The following is a 20,901-nucleotide window of genomic DNA, read 5'->3' as shown; positions in this document are numbered from 1 at the left end:
ATAAAATGGATGGTTGCTGGTTGGTGCAGAATTGTTGGGCTGAGGGGCTTGTTTATGTGAGTCGGACATCTCTAAGCTCTTGGAAGTCTTGAAATTGGTGCTCTTTGGATGGCTTGTTTGTTTTCATGTTTAGTCTTTTATTGCCCAATAAAGATGCAAGCCAATGCTATACCTTGGTACCTTGAGACCTCCATGATTTATTTTGGTTTAGTTTAGAGATGCAACCTGGAAGCAGGCTCTTCAGTCCACGGTGACATTGATCACCCGTTCACACTAGTTCTATCTTACCTCACTTTCTCATCCACTCCTTACACACGAATGGCAATTTACAGAGGCCAAAAACGCACGTGTCTGGGATGTGGGAGGGAACCGGAAGAGAGACATGCGGTCACGCGGAAAACATGCAAACTCCACGTAGGCAGCATCCGAGGTCAGGATTGAACCGGGGTTTATGCCGCTTTGAGGTAGCGGCTCTACCGGCAGTGTCAGGGGGGACAGCCACCCTGGTTTCATGCTGCAGAGCAACCGTTCCCAGATAATGCTGAGGGATCTGAGGGGTATCTATTTCAAACAAAGGATTGTATGGAATAAGCTGCCAGAGGAGGTAGTTGAGGCTGGGACTATCCTCAACATTTAAGGAACAGTTAGACAGGTACATGGATAGGACAGGTTTGTAGGGATATGGACCAAGCGCAGGCAGGTGGGACTAGTGTAGCTGGGACACGTTGGCCGGTGAGGGCAAGTTGGGCCGTTGGCCTGTTTCCACACTCTATCATTCTAATACTCCATGACTGTAATGCTGCCACACTGAACTGAAGGGCCTCAGCCAGAATTGAGCTGAAAAACAATCCAGTGTCACAGTGACAGGGTGAACCAGTTGGCCCACAGTTTGTAGCATGGAGCAGTTTGCCCATGAACGGTGAACTGGCTCAAAGTGCTGACCCGTTTGCATGACTCTGCTCTTCGAATTACAAAGCAACCTCACTGGGATTTTCTCTAAACCTTGTCAATTGCCCATTAAACTCACTTCAGAAAGTTAAATGTAGTCATTATCAGCATGGGTACCCTCTAATTACAAGCTAATTGTAAGTGACTGTCAATAAACTCTCCCGCCTAACAAAGTGAGCAAGGAAGTTTTGTTCACACACTCGAATAATTTGGGAAATATTTTCTTTTAATTTTTGTTCAATTTTCTTTCTCAGTCTAACTCTTGAATATTTTTCTCGCTTTCTCTCTTTGTCTCCCCACTTATTTAACATTGACTTGATCAACTCTTATCCTCCTCAATTTGATTGATCGATCCTTTAACCCCCGTTCTTGACAGAACGGTCTGTTTGTTCTCATGTTTTCCCTCAATAGGGTGACTAAAGGTCACTAGAGCGTAGATCCGCACCCACGTGACCAAACTTCTCAAGTGGAGGACACTCGAGGGTTCGGTACATGTTAGTGAATGGGAAAAAACGCATTTTCCCACCCGTTAAAACCATAGAAAACGGCGAGGTTGTGAGCTGAAATTTACTGTGCCAGTCGGGGTGACCGTGAGGCACAGCTACCTAGATTTACAGGAAAAAAAAAAGATAGCAAGTAAGGTAAATTCAAGAGGGAACTGAAGGTGCCAAACCGGCGGAAATGAACAGCCGACATTTGCCGTGGATATTTACAGGTCCAAAATATCGGGAATTATCGCGTTTGCTCGCTGAATTTATCAAAAGTAAGTTAATAATGCCTTACTTTTGATGAAATTCAGCGAGTAAACGCGATAATTCCCGATATTTTGGACCTTTGAATATCCACGGCAAATGTCAGCTGTTCATTTCCATCGGTTTGGAACCTTCAGTTCCCTCTTGAATTTACCTTACTTGCTATCTTTTTTTTTCCCTGTAAATCTAGGTAGCTGTGCCTCACGGTCACCCCGACTGGCACAGTAAATTGCAGCTCACAACCTCGCCGTTTTCTATGTTTTTAACGGGTGGGAAAATGCGTTTTTTCCCATCCACTAACATGTACCGAACCCTCGAGTGTCCTCCACTTGAGAATTTTGGTCACGTGGGTGCGGATCTACGCTCTAGTGACCTTTAGTGAAATCACCCTATACGCACCGCCAGTGTGCTCTTTTCTCAGCTCTGTGGGTAGAAGTTGAAAACCTAATTGTGCGTTGAATGGGACAACCCGTGCCTCACCCGGCTCAAGCGGCACTTCCTGCTGGGTCCACATTTCTATACAGAATTACCCAGTCTGAGCCCACGCCCAAATTGGAGGAACTGCGGCCTATAATTCTCCTGTGTAGCTTACAACCCAGTGGGATGCACGTTGAATTCTCGTTATGTTAAGTTACTTTAACTTACACTCCCCTCCCCTCTCCCCCTATTGCCCCTTCCTCCACCCTGGTTGTTTAACCAGTTCCACAGTTCTCCACATTGTTTCCCTCTTGAGATCACACCAATGGGCCAACCAGGCACCTCCCTGCTTCAGGTCATTTGCGGTCGGCCGTGATTGTTCCTGGGCTTTTCTCGCATCTGACACGTGTGGGTTTTCTCCGGGTGCTCCGGTTTCATCCCACGTTCCAAAGACGTGCAGGTTTATAGGTTAATTGGCTTCAGTAAAAATTGCAAATTGTCCCTAGTGTGGAGGATAGCGTTAGTGTGTGCGGACCGTCTCGGTGGGCCAAAGTGCCTGTTTCTGAGCTGTATCTCTAAACTAAACTAGAAATTTGACCCTCTCACGCAACCCAAAATATATTGTTTTAAATGTGTGCCTTTGCTCTACAAAATTTGTGCAATAGATGCAAAGTTGCTCGAAAAACGTTGCAGGTCCGGCAGCATCTCTGGAGAAAAGGAGTTGTTGATGTTTGGGGCCGGATCCCTTCATCAGACTGAAAGCAGAGGTGGTGTTCTGGAAGGGGGGGTGAACAGACTGGGGGTGTGAAAAATGATTCTGATCATGATCCTGATAGAATGAAATGCAATAGATATCTAGTTTGATTTTGTTTTGTTTCGAGATACAGTGCAGAATCAGGCCCTTCGGCCCACCGAGTCCACACAGACCCGCACATTAACACTATCCCACACACAGTAGGAACAATTTTACATTTATATCAAACCAAGTAACTTACAAACACGTACGTCTTAGGAGTGTGGGAGGAAACCGAAGATCTCACAGAAAACCCACGCGGTCACGGGGAGAATGTACAAACTCCGTACAGACTTAAACCCTTAGTCTGGATCGAACCCGGGTCTCTGGCGCTGTAAGCGCTGCAAGGCAGCAACTCTACCGCTCCACCCCAGTCAGTCAGTATTGTGGACGGCAGAAAAACAACCTGTAGTTGACATTCATGTCAATGAATGTCTCCGAATGCTTTGCACAGATGGCAGAGAGCATGGATCAGACAGGAAGAGTAATGGCTCCCCAGTAATCTGATGTACAATTACTGAGGCGTTTGAAGATGAGCAGATTGGTGGGAAGGTAAATAAATTTTGCAGCACAGAGTGAAGGGAAGATCGCTGTGGACCAGACAGCACAATTAAGATGCAGACAGTAGCTCCCCTACATCCGACCCATTAATATACTTCAGCCATGCGCCGAGACATCTGGCTGCATCAGTGTGACATCCTTCCATCTCGTCTTTGATTAATCTGTTGGCCTCCCTGAGTAAGATGATCAATTCACTGTCAAATTAGATGTGGTTTTATGCTGTGGCAACTGTATCAGGTCTGGGATGACCCCTCTGAATACTTGCACCGGATTTGTTGGTGTTCGAAGGCAGTGCCAGCCATTGCTAATTTATTGGAGTTTATCGAAGGGAGAAATAATATGGTTCAAGTGTAAAAGTCTCTGATGTGCAAAACAATCCAGTGGGGCTAATTTGCTTTTCAATTCGTCCTCATTTACAATGGGGGATCCATTGCCGCGTTGTACTTCATTTAACTTGCGGGCAGGGCAGACAATTTCACGAGGTGTAGGAGTATGGTGCATAATTTTCTGATGAATGATGTCAATTATTTACAAGGCATCTAAGTGAGCAATAATTTTTTTTGTCCTAAATTCATTATGTTTAGCTACTTAAACAAGAGCAAACTGTCTCATCTCAGGATTGGGTTTGGTGGGGTGAGGAGACGAGTGGGACTGTGAAGAGTTGTTTAAATTGAACATTATTTGTTTAAAGGCAAATAGGAAGCAACAGAAATTTGGTAACTGAAGCAGAACTGAAGCTGCAGATCTTGGACATACGATGTTGCCGTTCACAACAAAGTACATGGAAATAAATTATCATGGAATGCTTTCTTTGCCTCACAAATATTGGGCAGAGGGGGGCCTATAAGGGCCTGTCCCACTTGGGCGTCATTTGCGCCACGCAAATGGCGCGCGAAGATTTTGTACATCCCAAAATCCTGGGGCGCCGCTCGCCACCGCCCGTCACTGCCTGCGTCACCATGCACCATGCGCGCATGACGTGCGTGTCACAACGCGTGCATCGTGCGTCGTGACACGTAAATGATGTTGCATAAATGACGCGCAAATGGCGCCCAAGTGGAACAGGCCCTTTACTGTATCTAACTCGTGTCCTGGATGTGTGTGGTGGGTCAGTGTCGAGGGAGTTTTTTGTGTGTATCTCACATGCCATGGGACAATGTGGAAACTGTACTATGTATTTAACCCATACCCTGGAAGTGTATAAAAGTACAGTGTCCAGAGAGTTTTACTATGTAATGCATGACCTGACAATGTTAGTGGAGAGGTTTTACTGTCTCTAATTATATTGCTTATATATTTTCCAATGTGTTTAGTTTATTTAATTAGTTAAGTTTAGTTTTAGAGCGTAAACAGGCTCTCTGGCCCACCGAGTCCGCGGTACACCAGCACTATCCCACACACACTAGGCACAATGCACAATTAGGGAAGCCAATTAACCTCCACGCCTGCACGTCTTTGGTGTGTGGGAGGAAACCGGAGCCCCAGGAGAAAACCCACGCGGTCATGGGGAGAACGTACAAACTCCATATAGACAGCCCCCATAGTTATGATTGAACCCGAGTGTCTGGCGCTGTAAGGGAGCAAATCTACCGCTGCGCCACCGTGCCACCCCTAAATATTCTCCTGTTTTTATTGATCCCTAGTTTCCATTTTTGTATGTATCTGATTTTTTTTCCTATTAAGTAATTTCATTAAAACACCGTGAAAAATCTTTGAATCAAAACATTGTTTTCTGAGTCCTGGATGCACTCTAATACATACAGTACCAGTTTGTCCAGAAGGAGCAGTGTAGAGGGAGCTTATACTCCTGTATATCGGCGAGTCCAAGAGCAGACTTGGCGATGGTTTCGCTCAACACCTCCGCTCAGTCCGCCTTAACCTACCTGATCTCCCGGTTGCTCAGCACTTTAACTCCCCCTCCCATTCGCAATCTGACCTTTCTCTCCTGGGCCTCCTCCCTTGTCAGAGTGAGGCCCAGCGCAAACTGGAGGAGCAGCACCTCATATTTCGCTTGGGTAGCTTACACCCCAGCGGTATGAACGTTGACTTCTCTAACTTCAAGTAGGCCTTGCTTTCCCTCTCTCTCCATCCCCTCACCTTTCCCACCAGTCTCCCACCAGCTTTACTGTCTCCGACTACATTCTATTTCTGTCCCGCCCACACCCTGACATCAGTCTGGAGAAGGGTCTCGACCCGAAACATCACCCATTCCTTCTCTCCAGAGATGCTGCCTGCCCTGCTGAGTTACTCCATCATTTTGAGTCTACCTTACAGAGAGCTTTACTGTGTATCTGACCTAGGCTGTCCATGTGCAAGGAGTATGTGACAGGATAATTTAGAGGAGGTACATGTTATACCTAGCCCAGGGGTGTTTGACAGGGTAGAGGTGGGTGATTTGCTTGTGAGCTGTCTAATGGAGTCGAGATGAAGTGAGTTTAGCATTTTCCACAGAGAGATGACAGTTTGTAAAGTAGGGGCCAGGACAGGTAGGGAGAGAGAGTTTAGGTCTTGCAAAGGGTGGACTTTATGTATTTAGGTGCCATTGCAGCATGTGGGGATGAGGAAGTAGGAGAGACAGGTGGTGGAGATACAGCCTCCAATGTTTTAGTTTTTAGTTTTAGATATACAGAGTGGAAACAGGCACTGCCCACCGTATCTATGCCAACCAACGATCACCCATACACTAGTTCTAGTCCTACATGCTGGAAACTATTTACAGAAGCCAATTAAGCTACAAACCTGCACATCTATGGAGTCTGGGAGGAAACTGGAGCAGAAACCAGAGAAAACCTACACAGTCACAGGGAGAACAATAGGCAGTAGGCAGTAGACAATAGGTGCAGGAGTAGGCCATTTGACCCTTTGAGCCAGCACCGCCATTCAATGTGATTATGGCTGATCATCCACAATCAGTACCCCGTTCCTGCCATCTCCCCATATCCCCTGACTCCACTATCTTTAAGAGCCCTATCTAGCTCTGTCTGGAAAGTATCCAGAGAACCGGCCTCCACGCCCTCTGAGGCAGAGAATTCCACAGACTCGCAACTCTCTGTGTGAAAAAGTGTTTCCTCACCTCCGACCTAAATGGCTTACCCCTTATTCTTAAACTGTGGCCCCCAGTTCTGGACTCCCCCAACATCGGGAACATGTGTCCTGCCTCTAGCGTGCGCAAACACTTAATAATCTGATATGTTTCAATAAGATCCCCTCTCATTCTTCTAAATTCCAGTGTATACAAGCCCAGCCGCACCATTCTCTCAGCGTATGACAGTCCCACCATCCCGGGAATTAACCCCGTGAACCTATGCTGCACTCCCTCAATAGCAAGAATGTCCTTCCTCAAATTTGGAGACAAAACTGCACACGATACTCCAGGTGTAGTCTCACTAGGGCCCTGTACAACTGCAGAAGGACCTCTTTGCTCCTATACTCAACTCCTCTTGTTATGAAGTCCAACATGCCATTCGCTTTCTTCACTGCCTGCTGTGCCTGCATGCTTACTTTCATTGACCCCCCAGATCCTGTTGTACTTCCGCTTTTCCCAACTTGACACCATTTAGAATTTTTAGACAATAATCTGCCTTCCTGTTTTTGCTATCAAACGCACAAACTCTGTAAAGACACCACCTGTAGTCAGGATCGAACCCGGGTCTCTGTCGTTGGGAAGCAGCAACTCTACCGTTGTGCCAACGTGCCACCCCATTTTAATTTTCTTTTGTTGTGAATTCTGCATTCGCAGGTTTTAGTAAGTGTGAGCGTCATGCTTTAGTCAGGACTAGGCCAGACATGAAGCAACTTTAAGGGTTGTGTAGAAAGTGTGCGAGTGATATCCTTCATGCTTAAACTGTGTTTTTTTTCCCTCCTTCTCTTGTTTACTCTCTCAATTGGTGATTCTGGGGAGTAAAGCAAAAATTCTGGATGAACGTAAGTCTGTGACACACAGGATGTGAGGTGCAGTGCGTGCGCGTGTGTGTCCCCGTCCCTCTTGGTTTTCAAGTGCTGTTGTGTTTGCTGTGACATTCCCTCCGTGTGCTGCACCCACTGCATGTGCACGAGTTGTTTTTTTTTGCTGTGATCGTGTGTTCTGGCACTTTCCGCAGTGTCGCTGACTCTCATTGGCCCATCCGGTGGGGCTTGTTCAGCCAATCGCAGCTCACCTCATGCAGCCGGAATCTAGGTTGGGACGAAGTCCACAGGACAAAGGAACTGTGAACGTTCGGCCTTCGATTACAGTAACGATCACAGAAACATTGGTATTTATTGGATCTGTAGGAAGGAACTGCAGATTCTGGTTTACACCCAGGATAGACACCAAAAGCTGGAGCAACTCAGCGGGTCAGGCAGCATCTCTGGAGGCATGGAAAAGGTGACATTTTGGGTAGAGCCACATCTCCACTGACAGTCAAGGGAGCGGGTAACCAGAGATATGATGACTAACTCCCAGTCTGAAGAAGGGTCTCGACCCAAAATGTTACTTAGTCCCGCTGAGTTACTCCAGCACTTTGAATATCTTGGATTCCCCCCCCCCCCCCCCCCCCCCCCTGCGGTACATTTGCGTTGTCCAACATTGTCTCCTTCGAACAACAGCAAAATAATCTCCAAATCATGATTTTGGAGTGAAAATCAACTTCTGGCCACATCACAGCCCTGGTCAATGAAGGGCTTGACCAAGAGTGAGCACCACAGTTGCATGAGCAAAGAGAAGTGTCTTCCCCAAACACTCAGGAGCATGCACGGATTCAAATGGTGCTGAGGTTAACAAAGTATCTGACCTCCTTCGCTTTGGCTCCAGATCTCTTGACCAGTATCTGCATGCGTCCTGGATGCAACCTGCTTGATGGTGTAGCAAATTGGCATGAACAATGGTTGACATTTCGCTAATATTTATCTTACGTTTTAGTCTTACACTCTGTGCCCTCTAATGCAGTGCCCCAGCCTCCAACCATCACCAACCAGTCTCCCAAGGATTACATCATCGACCCTAGGGATAACATCCTGATCCAGTGTGATGCCAAAGGGAACCCAGCTCCCAGGTATGTACTCATTGAGTCAATGCTTCAATGGTCCTTTATTTTCAAAATATACAGAGATACAGTGAAATTATCTTTTTGCACGCTGTTCAGTAAAACGTTACCATAGCTCAACACAACCCTGATAACACAAAGTGCATAGGAATGGTCCACTGAGACTGTATACTAGAGTCGCTAGGTATTGGCATAGAAACATAGAAACATAGAAAATAGGTGCAGGAGTAGGCCATTCGGCCCCTTCGAGCCTGCACCGCCATTCAATATGATCATGGCCGACCATCCAACTCAGTATCCCGTACCTGCCTTCTCTCCATACCCCCTGATCCCTTTAACCACAAGGGCCACATCTAACTCCCTCTTAAATATAGCCAATGAACTGGTCTCAACTACCTTGTGTGGCAGAGAATTCCACAGATTCACCACTCTCTGTGTGAACCATTTTCAAAGCCCAGCACTTGGTCTTTTGGAGTGGTGCCTGATCCAGGCCAGTCCCAGGCTGTTGTAGGGCCTACGTCTGTCCCTCTCCTCGCCCGGCCGCCTTCATCCCTTGTGCCCCAGGAACGCCTCCCTCAACGGACCTTGAGGGCGAGGCAGGTTAGACCCCGGTTCTTCTTACCAACCCGTTATTCTTGCGTCCGCCATCGCCGACTCCCTCCACTCTGTGCTCCTAACCCCTCTAAAGGCCAAGGTCCACCAGTCCTTCCCTCGACCATGCAGCTCACGTGTCAAGGAGAGACCCAGCTTGGCCTACTGAGGCCCATTAAGATTGTGCCAACCATTAACACAATAATTCCAGGCAGCCATTTGACTCTCCCCATATTCTATCATTCACCAGCTGCCATTTCGGACCCTCCTCCTCCATGCTCTTGTCCCTGTTCCACATTCCTCCCACGTCCCTCCCAGAATGTGATCAGGAGGATATATTTAAACAAGAACAATGGAGGCTCAATCAAATTGAGGAGAAAAGTTTGAGAAACGCACACAGCTAGTCAACTTGTTAATAATAATAATAATAATAATAATAATAACTTTATTTATAAAGCACTTTAAACAACTGCAGTTGCCACAAAGTGCTGTAGCTTGTTCCTTGATGGCTCCTCACTGCTCGTCTTTGTGACTCCCTCCATATCCCAGCTCTCTTCATCTTAGTTAAACCCATTGTTTAGTTTAGTTTAGAGGTATAGGGAGGTTTCACGGCAGTCGGGTCACGACCCATGACCCGTACTGTTGCTACGCTACTCCAAATGGATTACACGCGATGAACTGCAGGTAGGCACTTACCAATGTTTCCAGCGTAGCGGGCCTGTTAAAACCCACTGAAATTGTCAATTTTTGCGCTGTAAATAATTATGGAAATCGGGATAAGCATGAGAGACATTTAGCCTACTTCAGAATTCCAAAAGTGAGGAGAAATGACGGTAGATAGAAACGAGAGCTGAAGGGACAACAACACAGAGTGCTTGGCGAACATTGGCCGTTTGCTCACTGCATTTCATCAACTAAGGCATTATTTGTGTTTTTTCATGATTCCTTTGGCATCTAAATAGTTTCAGAAGTGATAAATATGGCTGTAATTTTTTTTAATCGCCCTTGGTTCTCGTGGGTATTTACATACAAAATTAAAACGCATCTGAAGAAAAATTTACAGCTAGATTTATCACTTCTGGGAATTTTTAGATACCAAAGGAATCAAGAAAAAACACAAATAATGCCTTACTTGATGAGATGCAGTGAGCAAACGCGATATTTCCCAATATTTTCAATGTTTTCCATGCACTTTAGCTGTTGTTGTCCCTTCAGTTCTCGCTCCTCTATACCTTCATTTCGCTTCACGTTTGAAATTCTGAAGTTGGGTACATGTCTCTCACACTTACCCCAACTCCCACAATTATTTTCAGCGCAACAATTCAACATTTTGGCGGTTTTTAACAGGTAGGAAAGTACGCGTTTCTAGCATTAATAACATATACCGGAAGTGACGAATGTCTTCCAGTTGGATTTAGCGGCTCCGTGCGTCGAGCCCTATGACCCGGTGACCTTCCGTGCAACCCCCCTATAGTGTGGAAGTAGGTCCTTCGGCCCACCTAGTCCGTGACGACCAACAATCCCTGAACGCTAACTATAACTAGGGACAATTTCGATTTATACCAAGCCAACTAATCTACAAACCTGTACATCTTTGGAGTGTGGGAGGAAACCCAACATCTCGTAGAAAACCCACGTGGTCACGGGGAAAAAGTACGAACTCCGTGCAGACAAGCACCCGTAGTCGGGATCGAACCCGGGTCTCTGGCGCTGTAAAGCAGCAACTCTACCGCTGCACACATTCCTCTACGCTTTCCTTTTTACGATATAATCTTGGTGTAGATTCGTAGAGCATAAGCCAAAATACTCTTGAAACACTGTCATTTGCCCAACTGAAGTTCCGGTTGTACTTCAGCCCTACTCTCCTGATTTCTGGTTACCCAGTACAGAGATGGGTGGCGATGGGCAACTTTAGTGATGTTAAAAATTCTCTAAAAGTTTTGAAATATTTAGCATGAAACGTTAGACTGTGCCACATCACTGCCTTGGAATATTTATATGGCACAACTATATTTGATTGTAAATTGCACCTTAAACGTTTTGCGTAGATTTTCATGGACACGCAATGGGACCCATTTTAACATTGACAAGGACCCTCGGGTGATGATGAAGCCCGACTCTGGTACTCTGCTGATCGATATCGTCGGCGGGGGGAAGGCAGAGACCTACGAAGGAGAGTACCAGTGCACGGCACAAAATGATCGCGGAACAGCCGTCTCCAACCAGATTGTCATCCGCCAGTCCAGTGAGTATTGTTTAGGGAGGAACTGCAGATGCTAGTTTAAACCGAAGACGGATACAAAAAGCTGGAGTAACTCAGCGGGTCAGGCAGCATCTCCGGAGAAAAGGAATAGTTGACGTGCAAGTTTGAAAGTTTCCACTTAGAGCACCAGGAAGGCACATTCACAAGACTGAATTAAGACTGTTTTCAAGAGAGATTTAGCTCTTAGGGTTAAAGGAATCAAGGGATAAGGGGGGAAAACAGGTACGGGGTACTGATTTTAGATGATCAGCCATGATCATATTAAAATGGCAGTGCTAGCTCGAAGGGCCGAATGGCCGACTGGTGCATCTATTTTCTATGTTTCTTTGTTTCTACGTTTAAGTGAAACTAGGGTTATGGGTGCAGGAAAGACAGATTCAGGTAAAGTTCTAATGGCAAAGAACGAGCAAGAGGCAAAATAGTCCATTTCTGGTTTAATTTCTGAAAGGAGCTTCCTCATACTTTGAAGGGAGCAGTTCAACAGTTGACAAGTTGATTAAATAACAGGCAATGAAATGGAATAAGATGTAGTGACGTTCAGGAATGAGATTTGACCCCATTTTGTTTTCCTGTTTGCCAGGAAATAGGACCCATGCACTTTGAGACATCCTGAGGTTGCAAAAAGGTGCAATATAGATGCAGATCTTGTCAGTGTATTTTGTTCCATGAAATATTTAATTTAACTGTCTTGTTTCTTTTTCTTTTGAACTAAAGACCTCTTTTTAATCATCAAATTCATCCTGATGGAAGGTAACTGCGGCTGGCACTTGGTTCCAACCTCGCATGCACATGGTTCCTTTGTTTTTATCCCTGATCCCCATTTCCCCTCAGTCTACCTAACCCCAGCACTTCACCTGTCACTGCCCCACTGCCTCTGGGGAAGGCAAGCAGCGACAGTGCTGAATGGGGCAGAAACAGTAACGTTTACCCCTTTTGAAACCATCCCCCGTGTCAGCATGATACAAGATTGTCTTTGTCTGACATCATGTTTTCAGGGATCGAGGAGGGAGGGTACACTGTTGTCTGGGCCAGATTCAGAAAGATTGCGCAGATTGAGTTTTGGATAAGCAACCCACCAGCTCTGGATGTTCACTATTTCAAGACCTCAGCAGGTTTGAATGTAGGGCGACACAAAATAACTCAGCGGGTCGGGCAGCATCTCTGGAGAAAAGGAATAGGTGACGTTTCGGGTCGAGACCCTTCTTCAGACTGAGAGTCCGGGGAGAGGGAGACTAGAGATACGAACAAATTAATGAAAGGTATGCAAAAGGACAAATGAAATCCAGCAACGATGTGTAGAGCTGGAGAGATGGAATCACAGAGGAGGTGCAATGAGAGAGGGTGTTGCAGAACTCTCGACGGAGAGAGGAGGAGAACATCTTCATACCTGTTGGGTGACTGTGGGAGTGTCCCAGCTTCAGATGGAGACAGCTTCATTCACTCCATGGATCAAACATCTCTCTATAAAGGCATGGTATTTCAGGGCCAGGCAATGTTGACCTGGCACTGTAGTTCTGAAGCAGATGCACTGTTATATTCATTCCCACGGTTGACCCTTCTCCACATTGTAAAGACTTACGTTGCCCAACATAAGTACATCAAAATCTCTTGGGGGCTGAGGTGAGCAATGTGGGCACTTCTGTTTGAAGTATCAGTGGACAAGGGCCAGGTCTTTGATGTTCCATTATTTTAACAGAGCTTCCAACCTGCTTAATGTCCACAGCGTTCATTACAGTAGACACAGGAATGCAACACACTTCTTGTTTCTCCCTGGTGTTGTCCCTTGCTGCTTTGTACTGAACAACCAATTCCCATTAGTTCCACCCCACCGCGTTGCTTTTAAGGAATGGTTTGCTGTTGTTAAAATGCGTTCTCTTCTGCATCCATTTCCAGGGTCTCCCATGTGGGCCAAAGAGAAGATCGAGCCTAAAATGGTCCAAGAAGGAGCTCCGCTGGTTCTCCACTGCGATCCGCCGTCGGGCCTGCCCCCACCTATTATCTTCTGGATGGATAATTGTAAGTACGGAGCAAAGCTTCAGGGCCAGTCCCTGAAGAGAGCAATCATTGTGTCATACAGCACGGAAACTACCTAACTCCTCGATTCCTACTGAGATGCTAGTCCCATTTACCAGCATTGGACCCTCTAAACCTTTCTTATACATATACCTGTCCAAATGTCTTGTGCCTGCATTGCACCTGCCTCAACCAGTTGCTCTGGCAGCTCGTTCCACATATGTATCAACATCTGTGTGGGTAAAGTTGCCCATCTTTCTCTCACCTTAAACCTATGCTCTCGAGTTCCTAATTCCCCAACCCTGTGAAAAAGATTCACCTTATCTATGCCCATCATGATTTTATACACCTTAAGATCACTCTAAGTCCCCTGCGCTCCAAGGAATGATGGCCGACCCCGCCCAACCTCTCCCTACAACTCAGCTGCTCGAATCCTAGCAACATCCTCGTAAATCTCTTCCGCACTCTTCCCTGCTTAATGGCATTTTTCCTACACCAGGATGACAAAAGCTGAACCCAATACGCTTGTGTGAGGACAGAAACTGATGTTACCACATCGTGGCGTCTGGCCACATCACTGAGGCTAAATGCTTGAATAAATCTCCGCTGTTTTTTTATTTCTGAAACTTATTCTCTGGTTTCTTGCAGCAATGCAGAGGTTTACACAGGACGCCCGGGTTTCACAGGGTCTCAATGGAGACCTCTATTTCTCCAACGTTCAACCAGAGGACACCCGGGCAGATTATATCTGCTATGCCAGGTTCAATCACACTCAAACCATACAACAGAAGCAGCCAATCTCTGTCAAGGTCATGACTCGTGAGTATTGCCTCAGTCCTTGTGTGTTTGATTGCATAAACACTGGCGCTGTGACCAGCGATAAGATATGTTGATGCCGGGGAGGCTGCGGGTTCCAAACTTAAACACGGCATTCAGTTTGCCGATCGTCTCCGGGATGCCCATGGAGCTTCCAACCCTGGCTCTCTGCTGCCCTCCATTGGGAAGTGTAGCTCTGTACGCCTGGAGCAAGGACAGGAGGGAGTCCCACTCTCAATGTCCTCGTTGTCGGCTCCTGCCATTGAGCTTACGACTGAGCCTTGATCAAATCGGGTGAGGTGAGCTGAGGAACTCCAGCCCAAGAGATTCAGTGGAAGAATAGAAAGGCAAAATAGTATTTAAATAGTCTAAGTCAGCTTCATATTCAAAAAAATAACTGGATATCGTCAAACAGAAAGTTAGCATGCAAGAATTAAGAAGTAAATATTGCCTGATGCACTAAAGGAATTAGAGTGCAAGACAAGGAGTATTTTGCAACCTTTGTATGGGTTGTTGGTGAGACCAAGGGTGAATGACCATGTACATTAGAAACAAGGAACTGCAGATGCTGGTTTATAAAAAGGACACATATGCTAGAGTGACTCAACGGGTCAGGCAGCATACTTGGAGAATACGGATCGGTGACATTACCTATCCACGTTCACCAGGCATGCTGCCTGACCTGCTGATTTAATCTAGAACTTTGTGACCTCTTTTATCACGTACTGTAATAGTTTCCTTGTATCAGGAAGGAAGTCCTGGGCGGTAGGTGAGAGAAGATTCACCTGATTCCTTTTCTTATAAAGGAAAATAGAGCAGAATATCTGATATTCTGTGGTTTGGAAGAATGAGAGGTGGTTTCATTGATAAATATAATATTCTTAGAGGAATGGACAAGGTAGATGCCACCTGTTTGTCCAGTGGGAAAGTCTGTAACAAGTCCTCAGAATAAGGAGCCAACCATTTCAGGGTGGTGTTGAGGTGGGTCTTGCCCCAGAGGATTACAAATATTTGTAATTCTCTATCCCAAAGAGTTGCAGATGCTGAATCCCTAAATACTGAGTCCGACACAGTGGCGCAGCGGTAAAGTTGCTGCCTTACACTCGGGTTTGATCCTGTCTGTATGGAATTTGTACGTTCTCCCTGTGACCACATGGGTTTCCTCTGGGTGCTCCAGTTACCTTTTTTAATACATTTTTGAAAGATCGGGGAATTGAAGGGAACTGGCACAGAATAGGAATTGAGGCCAGAATCAGATCAGTACTGATCATTTTAGTCTTTCGACTTTAGAGATACCGTGTGGAAACAGTCCCTTCGGCCCTCCAAGCCAATGCTGACCAGCGACCACTCCTTACACTCACATGATCCTACATGCTAGGGACAATTTCCATTATTTACCGAAGCCAATTAACTTATTAGCCTGCACGTCTTTGGAGTGTGGGAGGAAAACGGAGAACCCAGAAAACCCCCACATGGTCACAGGGAGAACGTACAAACTCTGTACAGACAGCACCCATAGTCGGGACTGAACTGGGTCTCTGGCGCTGTAATGCCCCTGTCCCACTTGGGAAACCCGAACGGAAACCTCTGGAGACTTTGTGCCCCACCCAATGTTTCCGTGCGGTTCCCGGAGGTTTTTATCAGTCTCCCTACCTGCTTCCACTACCTGCAACCTCCGGCAACCACCTGCAACCTCCGGAAACCTTGGGTGGGGCGCAAAGTCTCCAGAGGTTTCCGTTCAGGTTTCCTAAGTGGGACAGGGGCATTAGGCAGCAACTCTACCGCTGCGCCACTGCACTGCCCCCTTAGACACAAGCAGGGGTTGGTTAAATTGTCCCATGTGGCAGAATGATGGGGAGTTGATGGAAATGTGGGAGAATATAACGTGGTTCATGTACGATTACTGTATGATTTCATGTACGATTAATGGATGCTTGAATCCTTGCAGTGTGACTATGACTCTCTTGCATTGACAAGACTTTGGAATCAAACGCTTCTGGAAAGGATTCAGTGGGACTCAGATATACAAATGAGCAAGATGCTGGCTTACTATCTCTGGAATGGCAATCTGTTTCAATAAAGCCTTCAGCAAAACAGCAGAGAGAGAAGTTTGGGGCCAGAGCATTGAGCATCTGTCCAACTGTTTTCCCCAGAGCTTACGTCAAAGCGTAGTAATTTGACTTGGCTTTTTATCATCTGTTGATTGATGTAGGTCTGTGTAGTGCAGGAGTTTACAAATTCTGCTTCAGGTGTTGCAATGTGCTTCATGTTAAAACAAAACAACACATGGCCGTTGGTATTCAGATAAAACAAGCCCCAAAGCAGGAAAACCAGTAATCCCAGCCTGGGATAGGAATATATGAATATGCAGTTAAATTACTGTAGTAACAAGGAACTGCTGGTTAATACACAAAAGGACACAAAGTACTGGAGTAACTCAGCAGGTCAGGCAGCTTCTCTGGAGAACATGGAATGCTGATGCTTCGGGTCGAGACCCTTCTGCAAACTGATTCTGTTCTTATCCCCAGCCTTTGTTCCAACCATCTACATAATAACATACCCCCCGTCCCCCCCCCCCCCCCCCCCCCCCCCCCCCCCCCCCCCCCCCCCCCGCGCCAACCTATTACCTGCCACCCGTTATCCTGCTTCTACCCTTTCCCAGCTTTATAGTCCCCCCGCCCTTATAATCAGTCTCGACCCAAAACGTCATCAGTCCATGTTCCCCAGAGATGCTGCCTGACCTGCTGAGTTACTCCAGCACTTTGTGTCCAGTTAAATTATTTAATTGCTAAAAACCATCTCAAAAATGCATTGCTTCCCTTTAAGATCTGAGATATTTAAGATAAGAGGGTGTAGGATTAGAATGGGTAAAGGGGAAAATCTAAGGCATTGGGCTGTAACTTTTACAATTAATACCAGAGATTTCAATGTGTAATGTCAGAAAGCAGCTCTTCAGACGGAGATACCTCTCCACTAGTGGGAGAGTCTAGGATCAGAGGGCATCGCCTCAGAATAATAGGATGTAGCTTTAGAAAGGAGATGCGGGGGAATTTCTTTAATCAGCGGGTGGTGAATCCGTGGAATTCATTGCCACAGATGACTGTGGAGGCCAAGTCATTGGGTATTTTTAAGGCTGAGATTGACTGATTCTTGATTAGCGAAGGTGTCAGGGGTAATGGGGAAAAGGCAGGGGAATGGGGTTAAGAGAGAAAGATAGATCAGCCACGACTGAATGACTGAGTAGACTCGATGGGCCGAATGGTCTAATTCTGCTCCTATGAAATATAAACTTATGCAACCTTTCATTCCCATAGGCTGCTGAGTCTGGGTCACATTAGACAATTTCAAACTAGACATTGATAGATTTTGAAATAAATGAGAAAATGCTGGAAACATCCAGCAAGTCAAGCGGCATCCGTGGAGGGAGAAGCTGAGTTAACGTTTCAGGAAGGAGCTGTAGTCAGAACTAGGAATGGCTCAGAATAGAAAATGGTTTAAGGTGCTGAAAAAGTGGAGAGAACTGGAGGGAAATGATGCAGGAGCACAGAATCTGCAGGAGGAATTGCTGGTTTGGGGTTCGGTAAGTCCTTTAAAGGTCACGGAGCCAAGATGTGTAGAATTAGCCACAGATTGGCCGTGAATTATAGAACCAGCCTGAGGGGCTGAGTGGACTAGCCCTTTCTTACATTTGTTTTGCCATTTTGTGTACCAAGTGTGTGAAGTTCTTCAGCTCCTCCTTGTTTTTTCCTCAACGTGGACATACTCTTGTGTTTGTTTCAGTGAATGCGGTCAATGAGACTTACGGAGTTTACTCCAATGGCACTGAGCTGTTTGGTGGTGAGTTACGGTGCCTCCTGGTTTCATGTATTAACACCAGCAGATTCTGTCATCCAACCGTAACCATTTCCAGCCCTTTCCCATTCCCAGTCACAGGCCATCCTCCTGTTACTAAACCCGGTCTCAATACTCACTTGTGTAGCAGCAATAATCCTAGTGATAACATTAACTTGGTGCTTGTTCTCGCGCTAACACAGTAACAGCTCTATCGTGCAAATGTATTTCCCCTCTATAAACAAATGTATATCCCTCTATAAACTATCAGAGGCAGTGTAACCTGTGTAACTTGATTGGGTTTTTGTGGAGGCGTGGAAGATGATTGAGGAGAGTGGGGCAGTGGGTGTTGTGTACATGGACCTCCATCAAACATCCAACTAAATCCCTCGTGGTCAACTGATCCAGAAGATGAAGGCATGTGAGATCCACGATAACTTGGTAGATTGGATTCAAAGTAGGCTTGGCCATAGTGCTCCATCCACTTATGTTTGTATATGAGGTCCATTGTTGCTCTCAATGTCTGTTATCAGATGGACAGGATTCAGGTAGCGTGCCCAATCCTGATCACTGATCAACACTCCCAAAATGTGCCCAAAGGCACCAGGATCAATGTCAGCCACGAAGGCCTCTGTAACCAAATAGATTGCCAGTATCCATGGTGCGGGCTCATGAGATATGAATTGGGCTGAGACTGCCGACTCCTTGGTCTGACCCTGATAGTGCTGGGACTCAGGAACTTAGGAAGGTGATGAGGTGGGGGCCGCCTGGGACTGAGGACTGGTCTGGGGGTCGGGAGGAAGAGCAGAGGGCAGCCATTTGTAGATAAAGGATTGGAGCCAGGGAGTGAAGGGTTGGTAGCTGAAGTGAGTTGAGGGTAGAGTTTGCAGCCTCCGTCAATGGCCTGAGATGTGGAATTATTTGGAGTTGAATAGGTGGTCAGACCTTGGACTTTTGACCTAGCAGCAGTTAGAGGGTTGAGAGTGGTCAGGCAGCTTCTACATAGAGCAAACCAGAGTTAAAGTTATTGAGTTGAGGGCCCGTCACGACCACACTGACAGCTGTCTTAAGGTAAGTTGGTGGCAGAGGCTTTATCATTGTAGGAAACGTACATGCGATATCAGTGCAGGTTATGAATGGCGGTTCCCCTGGCCCCAGATGGAATAGGGAAGAAGGAGTAGGTGTCATCTTGGCAGCATAGTTGTATTTAAGCTTTGTTCGAATGCGAAACATCGAGCTTAGGAGCTGCCAATCGATGCCTTCAGAACCTTGTTCTCCAATTGCCCTCCAGCTGTGGCTTGGCTTCAGGAAGTTGACCTCTGACCACTCATTCTGTGGCTTCCTAGAACACCGAGGGTCAACGGTGGTACAATGATCTTCTTTCATCATTGGCCTTTGGTACACTTTTATCTCCGGCCTTTGTCCAACCATCTACCAATAACCCCCCAAGCCTGCTATGTTCACCTATTACCTGCCAAGCTTTGTCCTCTCTTCCAGCTTTCTTCAAACCTCCCCACAATCAGTCTGAAGAAGGTTCCCAACCCAAAGTGTCACCTATCTGTGTTCTCCAGGGAAGGGATGCTGCCAGACCTGCAGAGTTACTCCAGCACAATTTATTTTTTCACCACCCTCAGATGCTAAGGTCACCTAAATCAATAAGTGGCTTAACCCCCCCCCCCCCCCCCCCTCACAACAACCCCATCCTTGAGCGCATCCCTAAGCAGAGCACTGAGGCGGGAAGGAAAGTGAGAAGATGCTTCATTTTATCTGGAACATCTGCAGGCAACATGACAGAGTAATTAAACTTAATTGCTAGCAAACTGTCATTGTCAAGTCATCGGAGCTGAAGAACATTTGCCCTGTTGCACCGTCTGAATTTTTATTGCTTTGTTGTTTGCATAAATAAATAGACAGCGGCAGAGCTACAAACCTAATCCTTTGCAGCAGGCAGTAGCTCTCAGCCAGACAGCCATGTCAGAAAAAAACAATGAGTCGAGGGTCAGTGCATGTGATATAGACGGCTTCTGAAAAGAGTAAAGAGAAAAGAGTTTATTTGTTAAATACATCAGATCAATATCATTCTTACTTGTTACATCTCCTCTATAGACGCAAACCTACCCTAAAAAGGAAATAAATCCATACTCTGTGCAGGCAGGAACTGCAAATGCTAGTTTACACCGACAATAGACACAACATGCTGGAGTCACTCAGCATCTCGAGAGAGAGAAGGAATGGTCGAGACCCAAAATGTCACCCGTTCCTTCGCTCCAGAGATGCTGCTTGTCCCGCTGAGCTATCCCAGCGTTTTGTGCAGCTTGCTATTCCCACCATCCTTGCAATCATTCTGAAAAAACTTCCCAACCGGAAACATCACCTATCCATGTTCCCCAGGGATTCTGCCTGATCCAAAGAGTTACTCCAACATTTTGTCTCTTTCCTTGGTAAACCATCATCTGCAGTTCTTTATTTCGACAAATAAATCCACACAATCTAATATACCATTTACACAAGTGAATGTGTATATTCAATTCACTGTTTAAATTAATATATTGCTATACATTCACTCAACCCCTTTGTATCTGTGTTCATTGAACTTGTTGCTGCTAACTGGAATTATCCACTCCTGGTCCAGCACTTGTCCTGGATTGCTGCTCCAGATAAACCTCACGCATCGGGTGTCTCATCCTATTTTTCCAATACTTGCCTCAATACAATTCCCTTTCATAACTATGAGTACATTATGTAACAGTTTCAAATCCCTGTCTGCAGTATGGGGAATTGATGCTCTCCCATTGAAGAGCTCTCTGCATAACACACAACAGTCTTGTCCATCACCACCAATATATATTGTATGTGGTATGTTACTAGATGCCATGAGCAAACTCAACTTTG

The 20,901-nt window shown here is 46.1% G+C and overlaps 1 protein-coding gene across 21 annotated transcripts in view; it reads left to right on the top strand.

The window, feature by feature from the left end:
• The window catches only part of nrcama (neuronal cell adhesion molecule a), a 198,063-nt gene that overhangs the window by 98,003 nt on the left and 79,159 nt on the right, over positions 1-20,901 (top strand). For 10 of the 21 annotated variants that reach the window (XM_055650308.1, XM_055650307.1, XM_055650298.1 and 7 more), the window contains 6 exons: positions 7,378-7,395; positions 8,399-8,504; positions 11,135-11,331; positions 13,243-13,365; positions 14,011-14,181; positions 17,959-18,015. In XM_055650308.1, the coding sequence (XP_055506283.1) occupies positions 7,378-7,395; positions 8,399-8,504; positions 11,135-11,331; positions 13,243-13,365; positions 14,011-14,181; positions 17,959-18,015 (672 nt within the window). The remainder of the gene's footprint in view (positions 1-7,377; positions 7,396-8,398; positions 8,505-11,134; positions 11,332-13,242; positions 13,366-14,010; positions 14,182-17,958; positions 18,016-20,901) is intronic. The other 11 variants (XM_055650309.1, XM_055650312.1, XM_055650300.1 and 8 more) reach the window with 3 other exon arrangements.

The sequence above is a fragment of the Leucoraja erinacea genome, chromosome 19, assembly GCF_028641065.1.
Source record: "Leucoraja erinacea ecotype New England chromosome 19, Leri_hhj_1, whole genome shotgun sequence".
Lineage (NCBI taxonomy): Eukaryota > Metazoa > Chordata > Chondrichthyes > Rajiformes > Rajidae > Leucoraja > Leucoraja erinaceus.
This window is presented reverse-complemented; position numbering and strand designations above follow the sequence as displayed.